Source organism: Felis catus, chromosome D1, assembly GCF_018350175.1.
Source record: "Felis catus isolate Fca126 chromosome D1, F.catus_Fca126_mat1.0, whole genome shotgun sequence".
Taxonomy (NCBI): Eukaryota; Metazoa; Chordata; class Mammalia; order Carnivora; family Felidae; genus Felis; species Felis catus.
This window is the reverse complement of record NC_058377.1, coordinates 60,269,656-60,288,483: the sequence shown is the minus strand read 5'-3', so window position 1 is coordinate 60,288,483 and position 18,828 is coordinate 60,269,656. Positions and strand designations below refer to the sequence as shown.

General features: G+C 37.4%; 1 protein-coding gene across 1 annotated transcript in view; it reads right to left on the bottom strand.

Moving 5' to 3' along the window:
* Positions 1 to 202: 202 nt before the first annotated feature.
* RRM1 (ribonucleotide reductase catalytic subunit M1) overlaps positions 203 to 18,828 on the bottom strand; it is a 37,243-nt gene continuing 18,617 nt past the window's right edge. Inside the window, exons 8-19 of the mRNA XM_011286586.4 lie at positions 17,146 to 17,287; positions 15,732 to 15,815; positions 14,407 to 14,568; positions 13,718 to 13,797; positions 12,851 to 13,052; positions 10,502 to 10,651; positions 10,081 to 10,302; positions 7,905 to 7,981; positions 4,504 to 4,639; positions 3,616 to 3,711; positions 1,838 to 2,026; positions 203 to 828 (exon numbers count right to left, since the gene is read on the bottom strand). Coding sequence (XP_011284888.1) covers positions 640 to 828; positions 1,838 to 2,026; positions 3,616 to 3,711; positions 4,504 to 4,639; positions 7,905 to 7,981; positions 10,081 to 10,302; positions 10,502 to 10,651; positions 12,851 to 13,052; positions 13,718 to 13,797; positions 14,407 to 14,568; positions 15,732 to 15,815; positions 17,146 to 17,287 — 1,729 coding nt within the window. The 3' untranslated portion in view covers positions 203 to 639. The remainder of the gene's footprint in view (positions 829 to 1,837; positions 2,027 to 3,615; positions 3,712 to 4,503; positions 4,640 to 7,904; positions 7,982 to 10,080; positions 10,303 to 10,501; positions 10,652 to 12,850; positions 13,053 to 13,717; positions 13,798 to 14,406; positions 14,569 to 15,731; positions 15,816 to 17,145; positions 17,288 to 18,828) is intronic.

Here is an 18,828-nt window from a genome sequence, read left to right as displayed (position 1 = left end):
CTTTAAAGTGGGTAAAATGGTAACACTTATGCTAATATATTGTACAATAGAAAGAAGAAATAGGCATATGTTAAGATCAGAATTGTAGAAGGCATCTGAGTAATTTTTCTTAAAATTTCCTCCCTGAACTCTCAAAGAACAGAAAATATTTTTTCAAATTTGACCTTTTTATGAAAATAAATGACAAATTTGGTCTCACATATCGCTTTGAAAGTTTATTTCAGAATGACCAATAGGACCTTATCCAGATAAAGGTCCTGCCAACACTTCTCACAGGTTATGACTCAGTTTTGCTTCTATGGACCCACCAGTCAAAGCAGTAAAACTAGGTCTTCTTATGAAAACTGAGGTCACCAAAAAAGGGGTGCCAAGCGGGCAATGAAACCCTATTCAGTTACTTCCTATTTGCAAGATGACCTCTTTTGCATTCCTAAAACTTCTACTTTGATTCCCAATATATTGATTTAAAATATCAGTACTTTCACACTATTATATAGAAACAGTACTTTAAATCAATTGCTCCTTTTGCTGCAATAAGGTCCAGCAAAACCTTAGCACTTCAAGCAAACCTACTGTGCCTATCTATGCTCAAGAAGTAGTTTGGCTGTGAGGAAGTGCTGGTCTCTTCCAAGCCTTTCCTCAGGACCCACACATCAGACACTCTTCTCTATTCTCCAGAGAGCACACCATGGCTGCTGTGTTCCTCTCCTTCTCTTCTTCTTCTTTTGTGGCCTTCTCCTTATCTTTCAGCTTCTCCTTATTTAGAGTGAACTGGATTGGATTCGCTGCTGGTCGTGTCCTTAAGTAATACATTCCAGTCTTCAAACCCTACACAAAGGAAGCAAATACAACAATTAGAAATTGTAAGGACACTAGACATTCGAAACCAATGTTTAAAATACATTTCCATAAACCACATCAGATTGTTTTCTAAACCTGAAATTCCATCTCCTGTAGGAAGCCTTCTCAAAAATGCTTAAAGACAAACAGTCAGCACATTGTGTTCATTTTACCCCTAAAAAAGCTTATCTTTTTGGAAATGTCAAACATTTTTGTTCTATAGTCTTTTGTTTTTATGTGTATGACTTCCATGTTTGCCTAAAACAATGTCTGCCTTATAATTATTTAGAGAGCTAGACTGTGTCTCTGTAAAGAACAGATGATGACTACTTCAAGGATAAGTACCATCATCTTCTATTTGGTATCCCCAGTCTTAGCACATAGTATGTATTCAATAAATGTCTCTTAAATTAAAAAGAAAAAAATTTAATTCTATATAAATACCCGTGATTGCCAGTTAATAAGGATAGAATCCAGAATCACAGGACTTTACAGTTGCCAATGACAAGCTAAGTAATTTGGCTTTTAGATTGTACATAAAGTGGAGAAACAATGGATGTTTTTGAACAGTGAGTGGGTTGACATGTGTAAAGTTTTATTTTAGAAATGGTAGCAGTGCACAAGATAATGCAGTTACTAGAAGCAAAGAGATCAGTTAACAAGTTAAGAATAATGGTAGTGGAACAGGAAGAAAGATATTCAAGAAACAGTACAAAGGTACAACCACCACAACTTGGTGAGTAATTGTATGGAGAATAAAGGGAGGGTCGTAGGTAACTCCAAGGTTTCAAAACTAATAATGAAATAATCCTAAAAGAAACAAGAAAATCCAAAGTGAGAGCTTAATCTGGCACAAAAACCATGGTTTGGTTTTAACATATTGGATTTGAAATGAAAGAACTAGGTGGCAATATTTAAATAGGCAGCTAAAAGGTAAAACTGCTCCAATTCCAAAATATCCCAAGCTGGCAACAAGTCCATGATTTCCTCCACCAACCTGCTTCCAGCCGTAGAAGTGCATACTAGTGAGTTTGCCATAGTTAGGCTCAGCAATGTGGATGTTCAAAGACTGGCTTTGATCAATGAAAGCACCTCTTTCAGCTGCCATCTTAAGAACGGTTTTCTGTGAAATCTCCCACACAGTCTTATAAAGTTGCTTCAGGTCATCAGGAATTTCTGGTATGTTCTGAAGAAGGAAAAACAAATGTTTATTGCACTCTGGCTGAAGAAATCAGCATAATTAACATAATTTTTTTAATGTTTACTTATTTTTGAGAGAGAGAGAGAGAGAGAGCAAGTGGGGTAGGAACAGAGAGAGAGGTGGGAAGAGGATCCGAAGCAGGCTCCGCACTGACAGCAGCGAGCCTGACGCAGGGCTTGAACTCATGAACCGTGAGATCATAATCTAAGCCAAAGTCAGAGTCTCAACTGACTGAGCCACCCAGGCGTCCCTTTAATTAACATAATTAATGATACCAGGGTCTGGCCTCAGTTCTATTTCCTGCCAGATCTGACCCATACCATTCAGTATCATACAATATGAGCCCTTATCAAGTTTCCCAAGACTGCTTACCTCTGGATTAGAATGTCCAACAAAACTCCATTTAACCAACAAAATATATGGCTGGTGGTAATGATTAAAGATCCATTTCTATTTGGATTATAGCCAAAATATTCATTGTTCTAGAGGCACTTAAAAAAGGAAGGAACCAAGCAGCAATAAATGACCCTTGAGCTTTACAGAAAACACAAATAATCAGGGCTGTAACTCACAGGTACATGATCAAGGGAAGCAATGAAACAAACCCCTTTTGGAGTCAACAGAACATTTTCTTAGGTATAGGGTTAATCTGCATCAAAACATACAGACTAGCTAATAGTGTCACCATTTCTTCCAGCAAAAATAGAACTGTTACAGAAATCTTTATCTGTGTTACCAAGGAGACAAATGTTTAGACAGAGGCCTCCATCTACAAATAAATGCTTCTTGGGCACCTGGGTGGCTCAGTCATTTGAATGTCCGACTTTGGCTCAGGTCACGATCTCGCCGTTCAGAGTTTGTGCCCCACATCAGGCTCTATGCTGACAGCTCAGAGCCTGGAGCCTGTTTCAGATTCTGTATCTCCCTCTCTCTCTCTGCCCCTCCCTGGCTCGTGGTGTGTCTGTCTCTGTCTCTCTCTCTCTCTCTCTCTCTCTCTCTCTCTCAAAAATAAATAAACATTAAAAAAAAATTTTTTTTAAATAAATGCTTCTTGATTCTCGGCTGCAAATATGCAAATATTTTATTGTTAAATACTATTTGCGGCTCTGTTTTTTGGACTCTGAGTCCTCAATCTCCACCATACTTTTAAAATAGGTCTGACTCTCTAATTTCACACTTTATCAGTGGTCCCCAACGTCTTTGGGGACTTTAAAGACCCCAATGGTCTTTAAAAAATACTAATGCCTGGTTCCCATTTTCAGATATTCCAACTTAATTGTTATGCAACCTAAGCTTCCGAAAATTTTTTTAAGCTTCAGAATTTTAAAAGCTCCCCAACTGATTCTTATGTACAGAGAAGTTGGAAACTACTGCTTTATATTATTGCACAAACAAGAGGGAAAGGCCTAGCTATGTGAAGATGTATATAATCCTAGCACAACAATGCAGAGGTGAACATAAGCCTATATGACCACAGTGAATAGCCATTCTTTCTCTCCACTGCCTGGGATAAGTGAGAAGGTACCAATGTCCAACTTAGCTACTAAAGAGCACACTTCATTTTCATTCTGTACCTGGATAGAACCATTGCATGCAATAATCTGATTTTTCATCTCTTCATTCCATAAGCCCCGCTCGGTAAGATCCTTCAGTAAGTGCGGATTTACAATCTGAATGAAAAAGCAAAAAAGATGCCAAGGAATAATTAAGAATGACAGGGCTAAACAGGATCACAGGCCTGGAACTTAAAGTAAATAAGATCATTTAAAGAAGCATTTAACATTAGATTACTTGGTAAATTCTGTATTTTATAAAACTAAGAGGCCCATCCTACCAAACAAAAGCTGTATTCCTTTAAAATCTTGGCCTGTTATTCAAGAAACGTAATATTTGCAAAGGTGAAAAGAGCCAGCATTGCCTAAGATGGGTAATCTTTGTGGACTCTATTTTTTTTTTTTTCCTAAGAAAGGATACAATAAATACTTAAGAAAAATTAGAAATGCATCCACTCCAAACCTACAGAAATTGATTTCAGGAGATCTGGAAATTCACAAATAAAAATCTTCTAAAATTAGTGGTTCTCAACCCTAGCTGCATATTAGAATTACCTGGGAACTGTAAAAAAAACACTAGTCCTACCCACCAGAAATTCTAATTTGTAAACAAGTTATTTGTAAAAATTTGTAAATAGTAACCATCATTACAGGATGGTTAAATATCATGTGAACTCTAACATCAACAAGTTACTTTCCTATGTAACCCTCAAAAATTCATTCTTTTGATAGATATTTATTAAATGCCTATTATGTGCTGAAATAGAGTAACACTGGAGATGAAGATGACTCACTTTATCAAAGCTGTGCCCTGTACTAAGCAAAAAGGGGCAAACTAAATAGGAGTTGTCATTAACTCCCAACATGGGGCTTTTGCACAATCTCCTGTAGGTCTAGTCGTGATCTCACCTGAAATTCTCCCGACAAGACTCTGCGAGTATAGATGTTGCTGGTGTAAGGTTCGATGGACTCATTATTTCCCAGAATCTGAGCAGTTGAAGCAGTAGGCATCGGGGCAATAAGTAAACTGTTTCTTATACCATACCTAAAGAAAAGGAGATTATCAGATGCTGGTCCTAAAGCTATAATCTGCCAGGAAGGCAGTTACTTTATGTCACTGTAGTAAATGCAGATGCTGTAAGTGACACCATACATGCATTAGACTCATATAATGACTTTTGCATGCAACCCCAGTAGAGATGCAACTTCACAGTATGAATGGTATAGCTTGCCCCTCTCCTAAATGCCCGAATCCTCAACTCAATTAGCACAATTTTTAGTGCTGGCAATTCTTATTATGCCGATTTATTAGCATTTGATACACTAGCTTGCTCAGGGAAATACTCAAATGACTGTTGGAGAGTTCCCACCTGTATCAGGGTACATTCATTCAACCCTCACTCTTCTCTAAGTACCTATATGATCACTGTGCTAAGCTCTTTAAGGAAAAATAATGATGTGAAAGTGGTCACAATCAGACATCTATCACCAAAATTCTCCACAGGAAAAAATTATGCTCAGATTATGTATATTCCTGACTTCTTCTATTACCTCTTTAATCATAACATTCCTAGAGGAAGGTTAACATCTTTGACTCTATTCACGGCCAGAGTGCTTAAGAAAGAGTACACTATCTGAACACTGCCCTTAGCTTGTTCTTCAAAGCTTAGCCTAAGAGATGACCCCTCTAGAACATCTTTCCCAAGCAGGGAGACAATGCTGAATACAAATGCCAAACATAAGGGCACCTGGGTGGCTCAGTTGGTTGAACGTCCAACTTTGGCCCAGGTCATGATCCCATGCTTCACAGGTTCGAGCCCCACATCAGGCTCTGTGCTGACAGGCTCAGAGCCTGGAGCCTGCTTCAGATTCTGTGTCTCCCTCTCTCTCTGCCCCTCCCCTACTCTCTTTGTCTCCCAAAAATAAACATTAAAAAAAATTTTTTTTAATGCCAAATATAAATATTTCTTCTGCAAACATTTTCTATGACATGTACCTTTATGTACATTTTAACTACTTGTGTTACATGTCTTACCTTATTTAGTCTTAAGTTTCTCAAAGAGTTTGTCTTTACTACATTCTATACCTCTGGATTTACACAGTACTTAGCTTAAAGCTTCATATCCTAATGGAATCTTAATCTCACTTTGTCACTTTGTAATTTTGAGGCATCAAGCAAACCACCAAAAGACCTCATGTCTTACTTACTCAGTAAAGTGGACAGTGATTTCCTGTCCAAAGATAGGAAAATGTATTGAAGAGTCATATATATATATATATATATATATATATATATATATATATATATATATGGCACATACCAAACTATGGAATTGTCTGTAATCATTAAAAACATTAGGCAGGGGGCGCCTGGGTGGCGCAGTCGGTTAAGCGTCTGACTTCAGCCAGGTCACGATCTCGCGGTCCATGAGTTCGAGCCCCGCGTCAGGCTCTGTGCTGATGGCTCAGAGCCTGGAGCCTGTTTCCGATTCTGTGTCTCCCTCTCTCTCTGCCCCTCCCCCGTTCATGCTATGTCTCTCTCTGTCCCAAAAAAAATAAATAAACGTTGAAAAAAAAATTTTTTTTTTTAAATAAAATAAAAACATTAGGCAGATCTGCATGGACTAAAAAAAGAAGGATGTCCAAAATAAATCCCTAAAGGTCTTAAAATATGTCAAGTTAGGGGCGCATGGGTGGCTCAGTCAGTTAAGCATCTAACTTTGGCTCAGGTCATGATCTCACGGTTTGTGGGTTCGAGCCCTGTGTCGGACTCTGTGCTGACACCTCAGGGCCTAGAGCCTGCTTTGGATTCTGTGTCTCCCTCTCTCTCTGCCCCTTCCCCTGCTTGCACTCTGTCTCTCTCCCTCTCTCTCCCCAAAATAAATAAACATTAAACATTAAAAAAAAAAAAAAAAAGAATGTCAAGTTTGATCACATCTTTGGAACAAAACTGTATGCATCTGCAAGCGTACTGAAAAAGGTCTAGAAAAATACACACTATTAACAACGGTTATCTCTGGGAAAAGGAGTAAGCTGGTTTTTGTTCTGTGGAACAAGTGGTTGGCAGAAGAGGTATAAAAAGAAGGGCTGTTGGGGCACCTGGGTGGCTCAGTCGGTTGGGCCTGACTCCAGCTCAGGTCATGATCTCATGATTCGTGAGTTCGAGCCCCACATCGGCTTGCTGCTGTCAGCACAGAGCTTGCTTTGGATCCTCTGTCCCCATCTCTCTGCCCCTCCCCTGCTTGCGTGCTCTCTCTCAAAAATAAACAAACATTTAAAAATAAAAAAAGGAAGGGCTTTTACTTTCCATTTTATTTCTGTATTTGAATTTTATTATTCATGTATTAATTTTGAAAATTTAAAAAGTTGTGTATAGAAAAATACCTATAGCATTTGACAAAAAAAAAACACAAAAAATAAACTATAGCTTCATGTTTGTAAAAGTTGAATTTGCATGTAAATGTACACATGCACACATGTTCAAAAGAAAATCTGAAAGATAAGAGACAAGAAGATACAAACAGGTTTTTGGGGGAGGTGGTACTGGGATACTTTTCATTTTACTCCCTTTCACACATATATTTTCCTACCTTTTCTAATATGTATTATTTGAGTAATAAAACAATTTTAAGGTGAACAGGTATTTTTAAAGAGTATTTTAAACCTATTACTTCCTTCTGTAAACATTAAACACTTTGCATATGCATTAACCCACAGATGACAGACTCATGAATAAAATGAAAACAATTTGTTTATTATTCACTAAGCAAAACATTCTACCTGCCCTTAAATCTTTTATGTTTCTTAGATTGAAAGGCCTTAAAAAACCTCAAGTTTCACAGTTTTTCTTTCACACAGTTTAACACATTACCCTCCAAAACCTCTCCAAAATCCCTAACTTATTCCTATGACAATCAATTCAGCAAAAGCCATTTTGACAAATCACCAAGGTGGTTAAGCAAAAAATAAAAGTGAAAAACATTTAAAAAGCAAGCACAATGGAAAATATGAAGGTTTAATGAGAAAAAGAATTGCTTAATCCTGATAGTTAAGCCCCTAAAACAAGATGAGCTAATAATACCTACCATTTATTAAAATGTTTTCAGTGTACCAAGCAATTTGCAGGTTACTATTCATATATTATCTTACAAAGTATTTTTACAAAAACAGTTCTGTAAATAGGTCATGTAAGCCCCATTTAAAAGAGAAAAATAAGTTTCAGAAGTTAATAAAACATACCTAACTTCTGAAAGCCACAATGAGAGTTAAACCCTCCTTACTTTAAAGCTACCTTACATCTCCTTACTTACTTTGCAATCTTTTCCTTGAGAAGTTTCCAGTCCCATAGGTCTGTGGGAATGACATTCCACATATCATACTGAAGGATCTAGGGAATAAACAATGCAAATTTATGGCAAACCACCCTACAACAATTTAAAACCATGACAAAAACCGAATGACTAACTGCCATGCCCTACATCCCAACAAATGTCTTCTAATGGAACTGTGTGAGGAATTCAAAGTCCAGAGATTCCCCTGGCCAAATTTCCATGCAGTCTAACTGATTAAAAGAATGTTAAAAAAACTGGTTAAGGGTTACCTCTTCCCCTTATCATATCTAGAATCCATATCATATCTACAAACCAGGAAATCCTAACATTAACACAAGTATATTGCTGAGATGCATTCTCTTTGTAAAGTGTTACTCTATTTTCATCTTTCTTAAATGCTTTCATCTGCCCCTTGATCTATTTGCTTAGCTACTAGACATCTATTTTCAAATCACTGCATATCAGACTTCCCCAAAATCAGCAGGAACATCAAGACTAAAAATAACATAACATTTTATTTTACACTGAAGAAAATCATTCTACCAATAATAAAGGCAGTGTGGACAGCAGAATTGTTCCCAGGTTCTCACCCCCTGGTGCACAGCCCATGTACAATGTCCTCCTCCCGAATGTGGGCAAGACCTGGGAATATGATGGATGTCACTTACACGATTATGGCAAAGGTGAAAAGTCTCTGCAGATGTAATTAAGGTCACCAATCAGTTAATTTTGAGATAAACAAAAGAGAAATTATCCTGGGTAGACCTGACTTATCAGATAAAAGCCCTCAAAAGAGCAATTGGACTCGGGTATTCTTGAAATGAGACACTCTCTCTCACTAGCTTTGAAGAAGCAAGATGTCATGAGTTCTACAGCTACAAAAAAAATGAATTCTGCCAACAGTGAGCTTAGAAGAGGACTCTGAGCTTCAGATGAGACTCCAGCCCCTACCAACACCTTGACTATAGCCTTGTGAGACCCAAACTAAGGCAAGCTTGGAACCCTGACTCAAGGAAACGATGATAACATATGTTGTTTTAATGTACTATATTTAGTGAAAGAAAACTAATACAGTTAGCATTCTTCTTAGGTCACTTTTACCAATGACTAGTTCTAAATAAAACATTAAAATAAAAGGGAGGGGCGCCTGGGTGGCTCAGTCGGTTGAGCGTCCAACTTCGGCTGAGGTCATGATCTCATGGCTCATGACTTTGAGCCCCACATCAGCTCTGTGCTGACAGCTCAGAGCTTGGAGTCTGCCTCGGATTCTGTGTCTCCCTCTCTCTGTTCCTCCCCTGCTCATGCTCTGTCTCTCTTCTAAAATACATGAATGTCAAAAAAAATTTTTTTAAATAAACAAAGGGGTGAGGCATCTGGTTGGCTTAGTTGATAGAGTGTGGGACTACTGATCTCGGGTTTGTAAGTTCGAGCCCCCATTGGGTATAGAGATTTCTTAAAATAAAAATCTTAATTAATAAATAAATAAATAAATAAATAAATAAATAAATAAAAGAACTTTGCCTACGATAAAGGGAGTCTGGCTGGCTCAGTTGGTGGAGCATGCGATTCTTGATCTCGGGGTTATAAATTTGAGCCCCATGTTGAGTGCAGAAATTACTTAAAAATTAAATCTTAAAAAAAAAAGAGTATCTTTTTAACTCTAGAGAACAAAAGTACCATATTAGCTTCCTATGGCTGGTATAACAAATTACCATAAATTTGGTGGCTTAAAATAACAAAAATTTATTCTCTCCTAGCTCGGGAATCCAGAAGCCCCAAATGAATAAGTTGGGAGGGCCACACTCCCTCCAGAGGCTCTAGAGCAGATTCTGTTCTTTGCCTCTTGCAGCTTCTAGTGACTATCAGCATTCTTGGGTTGTGGATGCATTACTCTGGTCTCTGCCTCCATCGTCATGTTGCCTCCTCCTCCCCTCTGTCTCCTATAAGGATACTGTCACTAGATTTAAGACCCACCTGGAAAATCCAGGATAATCTTATTTCAAAATCCTTAATTATATCTGCGAAGACTTTTTTAAACCAAAAAGATAACATTCACAGGTTCCAGCAATAAGATGTAAACATATCTTTTTGAGGGCAACCATTCAGCCTACTACAGGAACTTATAGGCAAAAAGAAATTTCATCCATATACTTACTCCTTTGCTGACTGGAGAGCCCTCATAGGTTTCATATGGGCCATGCTCCTTGGCCAGGTCACAGCTGGCTTCCAAGGCTCCATAATAAATAGTTTCAAAGATTTGCTTGTTTAGTAACTGGGCTTCTGGACTCTCAAAAGGATACCTCATCAGAATAAAAGCATCTGCCAGACCTTGTACCCCGATTCCAATGGGGCGATGGCGTTTATTTGATAAGCATGCCTTTGTGCCAACAGATTTAGAGAAAGAGACATTACTGAATAGAAAAGGCAACATTCTGCACCAAATGATACCCTCTTTTTATCTCCATTTTCTCACACCATCCCACTGACAGCCATTTAAATGATGATTGGCAGACCGTGATACACTCCCTCCAACTTGGATTTCGATAATTACCAATAAGCAAAAAATCTATTCATACCTCTGGGACAGGGTAGTAATTAATATCAATAATTTTATTCAAGTTTCGGACAATGACTTTGGTAACTTCAGCCAACTTCTTAAAGTCATATGTGTGTTCTGACGTGACATACATATTCAGGGCTAGGGAAGCCAAGTTACAGACTGCAACCTGGAATGCAAAGAAAAGGGGTCAAGAATCACACAATTTTTATTTCTTCCCCATGTCAATGACAGCAACATGTAAGCCTCTAATGCTCTATGATATTAAATTATAAAATTTTTATCTTTATCTTCTCCCTCTTCATCGTTCATTTCTAAATCCCAATACCTATTCACATGTGAGTTATAACATGCACCAGTGAAATAAGTAAGGAGAGAATCTGTGTTCCATACTCCATGGCTCTATGACCAGACATACATCCCATTGTGCTATAATTTTTTATGTATATTCGTCTCAGTCAGGAGATGTATGCTGTCTAATATACCAGCCACTAGCCACATGTAGCTATTTCAATAAAATAAAAAATTCAGTTTCTCAGTTGCAATGATCATATATCATAAGCTCAACAGCCACCAGATACAGAACACTTCCATCACTATAGAACGCTTTTCCAAATTACACATTCCTACCTTACTCTAATTGCGATTCTGATAAGCCTTTAACAACAGGAGATCCAAGTTTGTGAATTCTGAAAAAGCTCTTCAGGTGATTTTCCACTACCCTACACTAGGTGATAAGCTTCTCCAGGAAAGAATCATATCTTATCTACCCTTATATTTTTAGTTCTGGTACCACATCTCGCATATAATAAATGCTAAATAATGTTAAATGAATATTTTCTTTTCCGCTTTGATTAGGACTATCCTAACCCAAACTCTCAACTCCTCTCACCTAGACTCCCTCATGCCCTTCATATCTACTCAATTCTACACAAGTTGCCTAAGTACCCATTTATAAAGTATAACTCAAATCACATAATCCGGTAATTGAGTCTGATAAATGCTAGGGAGCAAAATAAGGGAGGAAAAGACAAAAGAGTTCTAGGAATAAGGACAGAAGGATGCCATTTTTAAATACGGTTGTCAAGGAAGACATCACTGAGAATAGGACTTATGAACAAACTGAAAAGGTTAGCTAGCAAGCCATGTAGCTATCTGGGGGGTGGGGGGAAGAGCATTTTAATATTCAAAGTAAAGTAAACAGCAAAAGTCCTGAGGAAGGAGTGTGCTTGATATGTTTGGGAACAGCAAGGAAATTAGTAGGGCTGGAGCACAGTGAGCAAGAAGGGAAAGTAACAGTAGATGAGATGGGCATCCCCAGTTGTGCATGACCTCATGGGGCATTGTAAGGATTCTGAATGAAAATGAATGAAGTATTGATACATACTACAACACAGATAAGCCTTGAAAACATGCTAAGTGACATAGGCCTGACACAATAGGCCACCATATTATATGATTCTGTTTATATGGAACACCCACAAGAGGCAAATCCAGAGGTAGGAAACAGATTAGTAGAAGTTGCCAGGGGCTAGGGAAGGAGGCTTCCTCCTCCTTTCCATAGTTTATATCCAACATCCAAGCAGCCTGTCATTCAACCACTACAACAATCTCCTTAGGCTAACCTCCAAACTCTTCTCACACCAAAACACTCTATCACCAGAAACAAGAACCATCCTTCTCATCCTAGCATTTTGATGCTATTTTCCTTCCAGGAACCTACAAGGGCTTCCTACCTCTGCGACATGCCAGCTTTTACCTACTATCTCCCCTCCCTCAGCTATAGCCATCTCTCCATATACCAAACCATAATGTATTTGTTCCATCAGAACAAACTTATTTGATACACACTGCATAAAACCTATTCCTGTCTCTGATCTGACAGGCTATTCTTCCCAAATGGAAAGCCTGTCCATAAACTTCTTTTTTAAGACACCAAATCTATGTCCCATTTCTATCTTACCTCTTCTGTGAATTGCCTTAAAGATCTGAGATTAGAATTTTGTCTCACCATTCACTGAAAAGACTCTCCACCTGCTTATTACATACTTTAAACTGAATGAACATCCTGACACATTTTTGTGTTTGTCCTAAACCAACATGACTGAACACTGAGTAAAGATTATTACAACAATGCGTGTGTAATAAAAAGGTGATTAAATCTTTTCTACATGGCTTAGACTGTAAGATATTTGAGGGCACAGGTCACACCTGTTCCCTTACAATCTCTACTTTAGTGCCCTTCTATTTACAACAAACTACAAAAACTCCCTTCCCCCACCTCAAGTGAAATCAAGTGAGGGATGCACAAACAATAACTGCCTAAGATTCTTCTCTCAGTACTCTGGGCAGAAGTTTTTCTACCTACCTCATCTTTGCTGGTATACTCTACTATTTCTGTGCACAGGTTGCTGCATTTGATCGTTCCCAGGTTCTGCTGGTTGCTCTTCCGATTACAGGAATCTTTGTAGAGCATGTACGGGGTACCTGTCTCTGTCTGAGACTCAATGATGGCATACCAAAGCTGCTGAGCTTTTACAACTTTGCGGACACGACCCTGTTTCTCATAACTGAAAGGCAAAGCTAATATTATTTTAATATTCCTTAAGAAAATCTTTATTGCAGACAACTTGAAGACACTAAAATATAAAATTACAAAAACTCTTAAATTGTTTACTATGTTTTGCTAAAAGGGTGGGGGTGGGGGGAAGGAATATGATCTTTATTTTACTGTAGCTAAAGCCACAGAGGAAAATCAGACGGCTCTGGACCTATTTGAATATACCCCAATTCCACTACATCAACAAAACCCTTCATAAGGAAAAGGAATAAACACCTCAAGTGGTCAAATCTCCTACTATTGTACTATTATTTAATAAACTCTTGACATGTGTCCTAACTGTTCTTGATTCCTGGGTGCAATATAAAGCATAACTTTTTTTTCTTTTTTTGTCAAATGTACTGACAAAAATAATACTGTCTTAATTTTTATAAGGATCAGTTAAAAACCTCTTTATAACTCCCGAAGTTTTAAGAAAGAAGATAGAAACTCAATTTTGGTGAAGATTATTCAGATAGCAAATCTGACCAAAATATATTATTAATCACATTCTCTACTGGATGCTTCTGAAGATTCCTAGAAACTGGCTAATGATTGATGATATTTTGACACTTGGATTCCCCAAATAAAAGAAACATACGGTTAAAAATGATTACTTTCATATTTTCCCCATACCTTTCATATAGCTTCTCAAATTCCTCTCCCCAAACCTCATCCAGACCAGGACATTCATTTGGACACATCAAAGACCAGTCCTACAAAGGGAAGAACCCATACGAAACTTCAAATAACCAACCACACATAGTCCATTAGGAACACTGCAAGGGACAGGGTGACTTCTATAGACTCTCTTGGAAATCTGCTACAGAAATGATCATTTTGGACTCGGGCTCAAACATCTAATTCTACCTGTTTATACATGATCTTTTAAGCATTTAGGTCTGATAGCATCTACTTTAGAAAATAAAAATCCAAGAGGTGCCTGGGTGGCTCAGTCGGTTAAAGCCGACTTCAGCTCAGGTCATGATCTCACAGCTCATGAATTTGAGTCCTACATCAGGCTCTGTACTGACAGCTCAGAGCCTGGTGCCTGCTTCAGATTCCGTGGCTCCCTTTCTCTCTGCCCCTCCTCTACCCTTCCCCTACTCACACCCTCTCTCTCCTTCAAAAATAAATAAACATTAAAAAAAATTTTTTTAAAGAAAACAAAAATCCAAGAAGGTAGGAATGGCATCTCTTAACTTGCTTAAAATTCTTCCATAGCATAACATGCAGGTGGGCTCTTCCTAAGCATGATTTAAGATGACAAAAAAGAAAACTGATATGAATAAAGTTGTTCTTACCAACAGGTACCTATTTCTCACCTGATTAGTCTCCACTCGTTTCATGAAGAGATCCGGAATCCAAAGGGCAAAGAAAAGGTCTCTGGCACGCTGTTCTTCCTTTCCTGTGTTCTTCTTTAAATCAAGGAACTCAAAAATGTCTAAATGCCAAGGCTCCAGATAAATAGCAAATGCCCCAGGTCGCTAAAGGCAAATACATCATCATTCTTTTCAAAATCAGAATGAAACAAAGACACTTCATATTTTCCAAGGCACTTTTATAATATCTCCTTTGATCTTCATTACAAGTAAGGAATTAAATGACATAATACAAGTAAAAGTACTATAAATATAAGTACTAGTATTTTTCTTACAATTCTAGGAGTGAAAAAGAGCAACTGATAAGAAAGAACAAGAAAGATGAAATAACTTGTCCACAGTGACCCAGTGAACTACAGATGGAGCTTCCTTCAGTTGTCATCCAGCTACTTTATATGACACGTATGCAAACCCCAAAGAAAATCACTTTAATTCTGACAATTATAAATTGTGCTCTTACCAAAGATCAAAAAAGTGATGTCTTATATCAAGATCTCCACAGATTGTTTTTAAAGTCCATCAAAGGAAATTCATCAACTACCAGGTGATTAGTGTGTCTACATATATGTAAGAGGCAGCCTCAAGTGGCAAACTATCCTGCTGACAACACTGGGCAAACAATCCAATTCTCTCAATTCTACTTCTCCCTCTGTGAAACAGGCAGAGTTTTGTTTTTGTTAAACAACAAAAACAACAAAAAAAACCCTACAAGACTATTACAACTCCTTTGCAAGATTAGGTATCAATATAAGTTACAATTTTAGAAATTCTTTGCCAATAAACTGTCATATAAAAAAAGTTGACTGGGGGCACCCGGCTGGCTCACTCAGTAGAGCATGCTACTCTTGATCTCAGGGTCATGAGTTCAAGCCTCACACTGAGTGTGGAGCCCACTTAAAAAATAAAATAAAAATAATACAAAGCTGACTAGATCATTTGCTGCCTGGAGCCAAAGGTAAAGTATGTATGGGTGGGAGTGATGGGGTGATTAATCAAAGGTGCTTGAGGAAACATTTTGGAGTAATGGAAATGTTCTATATCTTGATTGGTATAGTGATTACATAAGTATACACGTTTGTCAAAATGCATCAAACTGTACACTTAAAGTGTGTGCATTTTTGAAGTAAATTATATCTCATTAAACTGATTTTGAAAGTAAAAAAAAGGCAAAGTAATTACAAATATACACGCTAAATCACCTTATTTTAAGCATTCATGGTTAAAGATTTTTAGTCCTAATTTCCAAGACTCCAAGTAACAGAGCATACCTTGTTTCCACCTTGATCCACATATCGAGCTGTGTTGTTATATACTCTCAGCATTGGCACAAGGCCATTGGAATTGCCATTAGTCTGAAAGAGAGACCAAGAATAAAGGCATCTGGAGGAGAAAAGTGGGACTAAGTAAGCATGGAAAAGAACAAAATGGCTCAACAGTGAATATGTTACAATAGCTCTCCCAGTCTATATAGAGTTTTATCTGCTTTCCATCTCTCCTTTATAAACAGAATACCCAATATAAAATAAACAAAATATTGTTTTCCCCTAATTGTTGTTTTAATGTTCTTGTTGCATCTCTAATTTACAATTACAAGTCAAAAGAATCTGAAACCAGGGTAGCTGAACTTAACCTCCATACCTTATAATGGTCATATAAAGATATACTTTGAGTAGGATAAAAACACAACTACAGTGTCTTTTTCCCAAAAGGCAACTTACAGTAAGAATTATACACAGTGGATAAATGAAGACAATAAAGATATATGGAGATTCTCAACAATAAATGGATTCTAGAATGAAGATAAGAAAACACAAAGACTCCTAAAAGATACCTCATCAAATTTTTAAAATAATCCTTCTAACTCTAAGGTAAGCCTTTAAACAGACTAGAAAGATAAGTGAGCAATGGCTCACCCTATTATTGTGTGTTAAGTACTCCAAAACACTATGTAATAGAATAGTTTCCTTCTGGACTCCCTAACTTTCTTCTGTAGGGTCAGATATTTTCTTCACATTACAGGTGAGGAAACAAACCCAGAGATGTAAAATAACTTATGCTAGGCTGCATTACTACTAAGTAGAGGAGATAGGATTTAAATCCAGGTCTTTCTTATCCAATATCTTCATCTTGACTCCCAATGAATAATGAACTAGCAAAGGGCTAAATTTACATCATAAAGAGCCAACTTGTAAAACATGAATCCTGGCTCTACTACATATTAAGTGACTGATCTCTGGAAGTAATTTAATTTTCTAAGCCTCAGATTCCTCACTTGTAAAATGAAGATGATATTGCCTTCAATCACAAAGTTATTGTAAAGAGTAAAGTTCCTACCATGTGTCTCTAATGGTACCCATATCCTATGGCTTGTAGCAAGGATTAAATGAGTAACTCAGTTAAACTTTTATAACAAATTTAGCATATAATAAGCAATCAACAAATGATAGCTGCTATTATTATCGCATCAAACCCAAATTCCAAAATCTGAGCCAAAAAAATTTGACAGATCATCTAATCTAAACCAGAAGCTAGAAATAGTGAAATGACTCCCTCCAAGTCACACAGCCAGTTAGCACTTAACAGAGACCCAGGTCTCCCAAGCTCCAGCGTATGCCCTCTCAACGATAAGCCTGGCTGCTTATCTTTTTATCCTACAATCTTAGTCATAAAACAGAAGCTTACCCCAGCAATGTAGCTGCCAGTAGCTCGAATACAACTCACAGCGACACCAATTCCACCAGCAGACTTGGAAATCAATGCACACTGCTTTAGAGTGTCATAAATGCCTTCAATACTATCATCTTTCATACTCAGAAGGAAGCAGCTACAGAGGAAAAAAAAGTCACAACTCAGCAAGGAAATGAAACAAAGCAGAGAAACAACACTGACTATACACCCCCAAAACAGTAAGTTGGGCAAATAAGATTTGAAGTTTACAAAATTCCTAGTTATTTTAGAAAAAAAATTAAAAAAAACTTTTACTGGATATGACACAAGACATATCAACATATCCTATTATTTTAAAAATATCTTGGGGCGCCTAGGTGGCGCAGTCGGTTGGGCGTCCGACTTCAGCCAGGTCACGATCTCGCAGTCCATGAGTTCGAGCCCCGCGTCAGGCTCTGGGCTGATGGCTCGGAGCCTGGAGCCTGTTTCCAATTCTGTGTCTCCCTCTCTCTCTGCCCCTCCCCCGTTCATGCTCTGTCTCTCTCTGTCCCAAAAATAAATAAATGTTGAAATAAATAAATAAATAAATAAATAAATAAATAAATAAATAAATAAATCTTGCTGCCTATCCCAGATGTTAAGCCTAGAAGGAAGTCTTACAATAAAGTCAAAAATATTAATTCATATGTTTATCAGACTGCAGATGTGCCTTAACACATTTTCTCCTGCAAATTCCTAAGCATAGATCAATAATAGGTCTTTCCAACCTATTAGTAAGCCAAGAAAAATTTATGAAATAAAAAAACATCTATCCAATGGTCAATTCTTTGACAGGTCCTCCAAAAGTTAGCTGCTTTACAGTCTTTTGGAAGACAACCCCTCCAACTTGTGCTTTGGATCTCATCCTGCTCCCTACCTCAGGAACTTTACTTACTCTACCAAGGATCCCTTCACTATCTTGAATACACATCCACTCAAATGAATTCTATCCATTGACTTTTTCCATTAAATATGACAACATTCAAAAAGATACAGAGAATAATATGACATATACTTTGTACTTATCACCTACATCAAGTAAACCGACACTACATATATAGTCTAATTGCAATCCTGTACCATTTCCATGCATTTCTACCTTCTAAAAACATTTATATACATTCTACATTTTTAAATTTCATTTATCCTTCTGCAACTTGCTTTAACTCAATATTGTTCATTCCTACTGGTACATGTCACTAGTTAGTTTACTTTCTTTGCTATAAGTTGTTCCACTGTATGGCTATGCCAATACATTTGTCCATTTGCCTGTGGATGGGCATTTGGATTTTCCAATTTGTTTTCTATTCTACACAATGTTGCTGTGGAAATTCTTGAACATATCTCCTGGGGCTTAGGTGTAAGGATTTTTGTAGAAAATAAACCCACAACAGGAAATGCTAGGTCAAAAGATACGCATTATGTTCCACTATACTAAAGATCGTCCAAAGTGGATGGGTAAGTATACTCACTTAGCAATGTATGAGAGTTCCCTATGTTCTACATTCTTACCAACACTTGGTATTACCAGCCTTTTAATTTTTATCAGTCTGATAGGCATGAAATATCTCATTATGTTAACTTTCGTTTTCCTAATTACTAGCAAAGTTTATTTATCACCTCACATGTTTACTGGCCAGTCAAGTTTCTTCTGTGAAT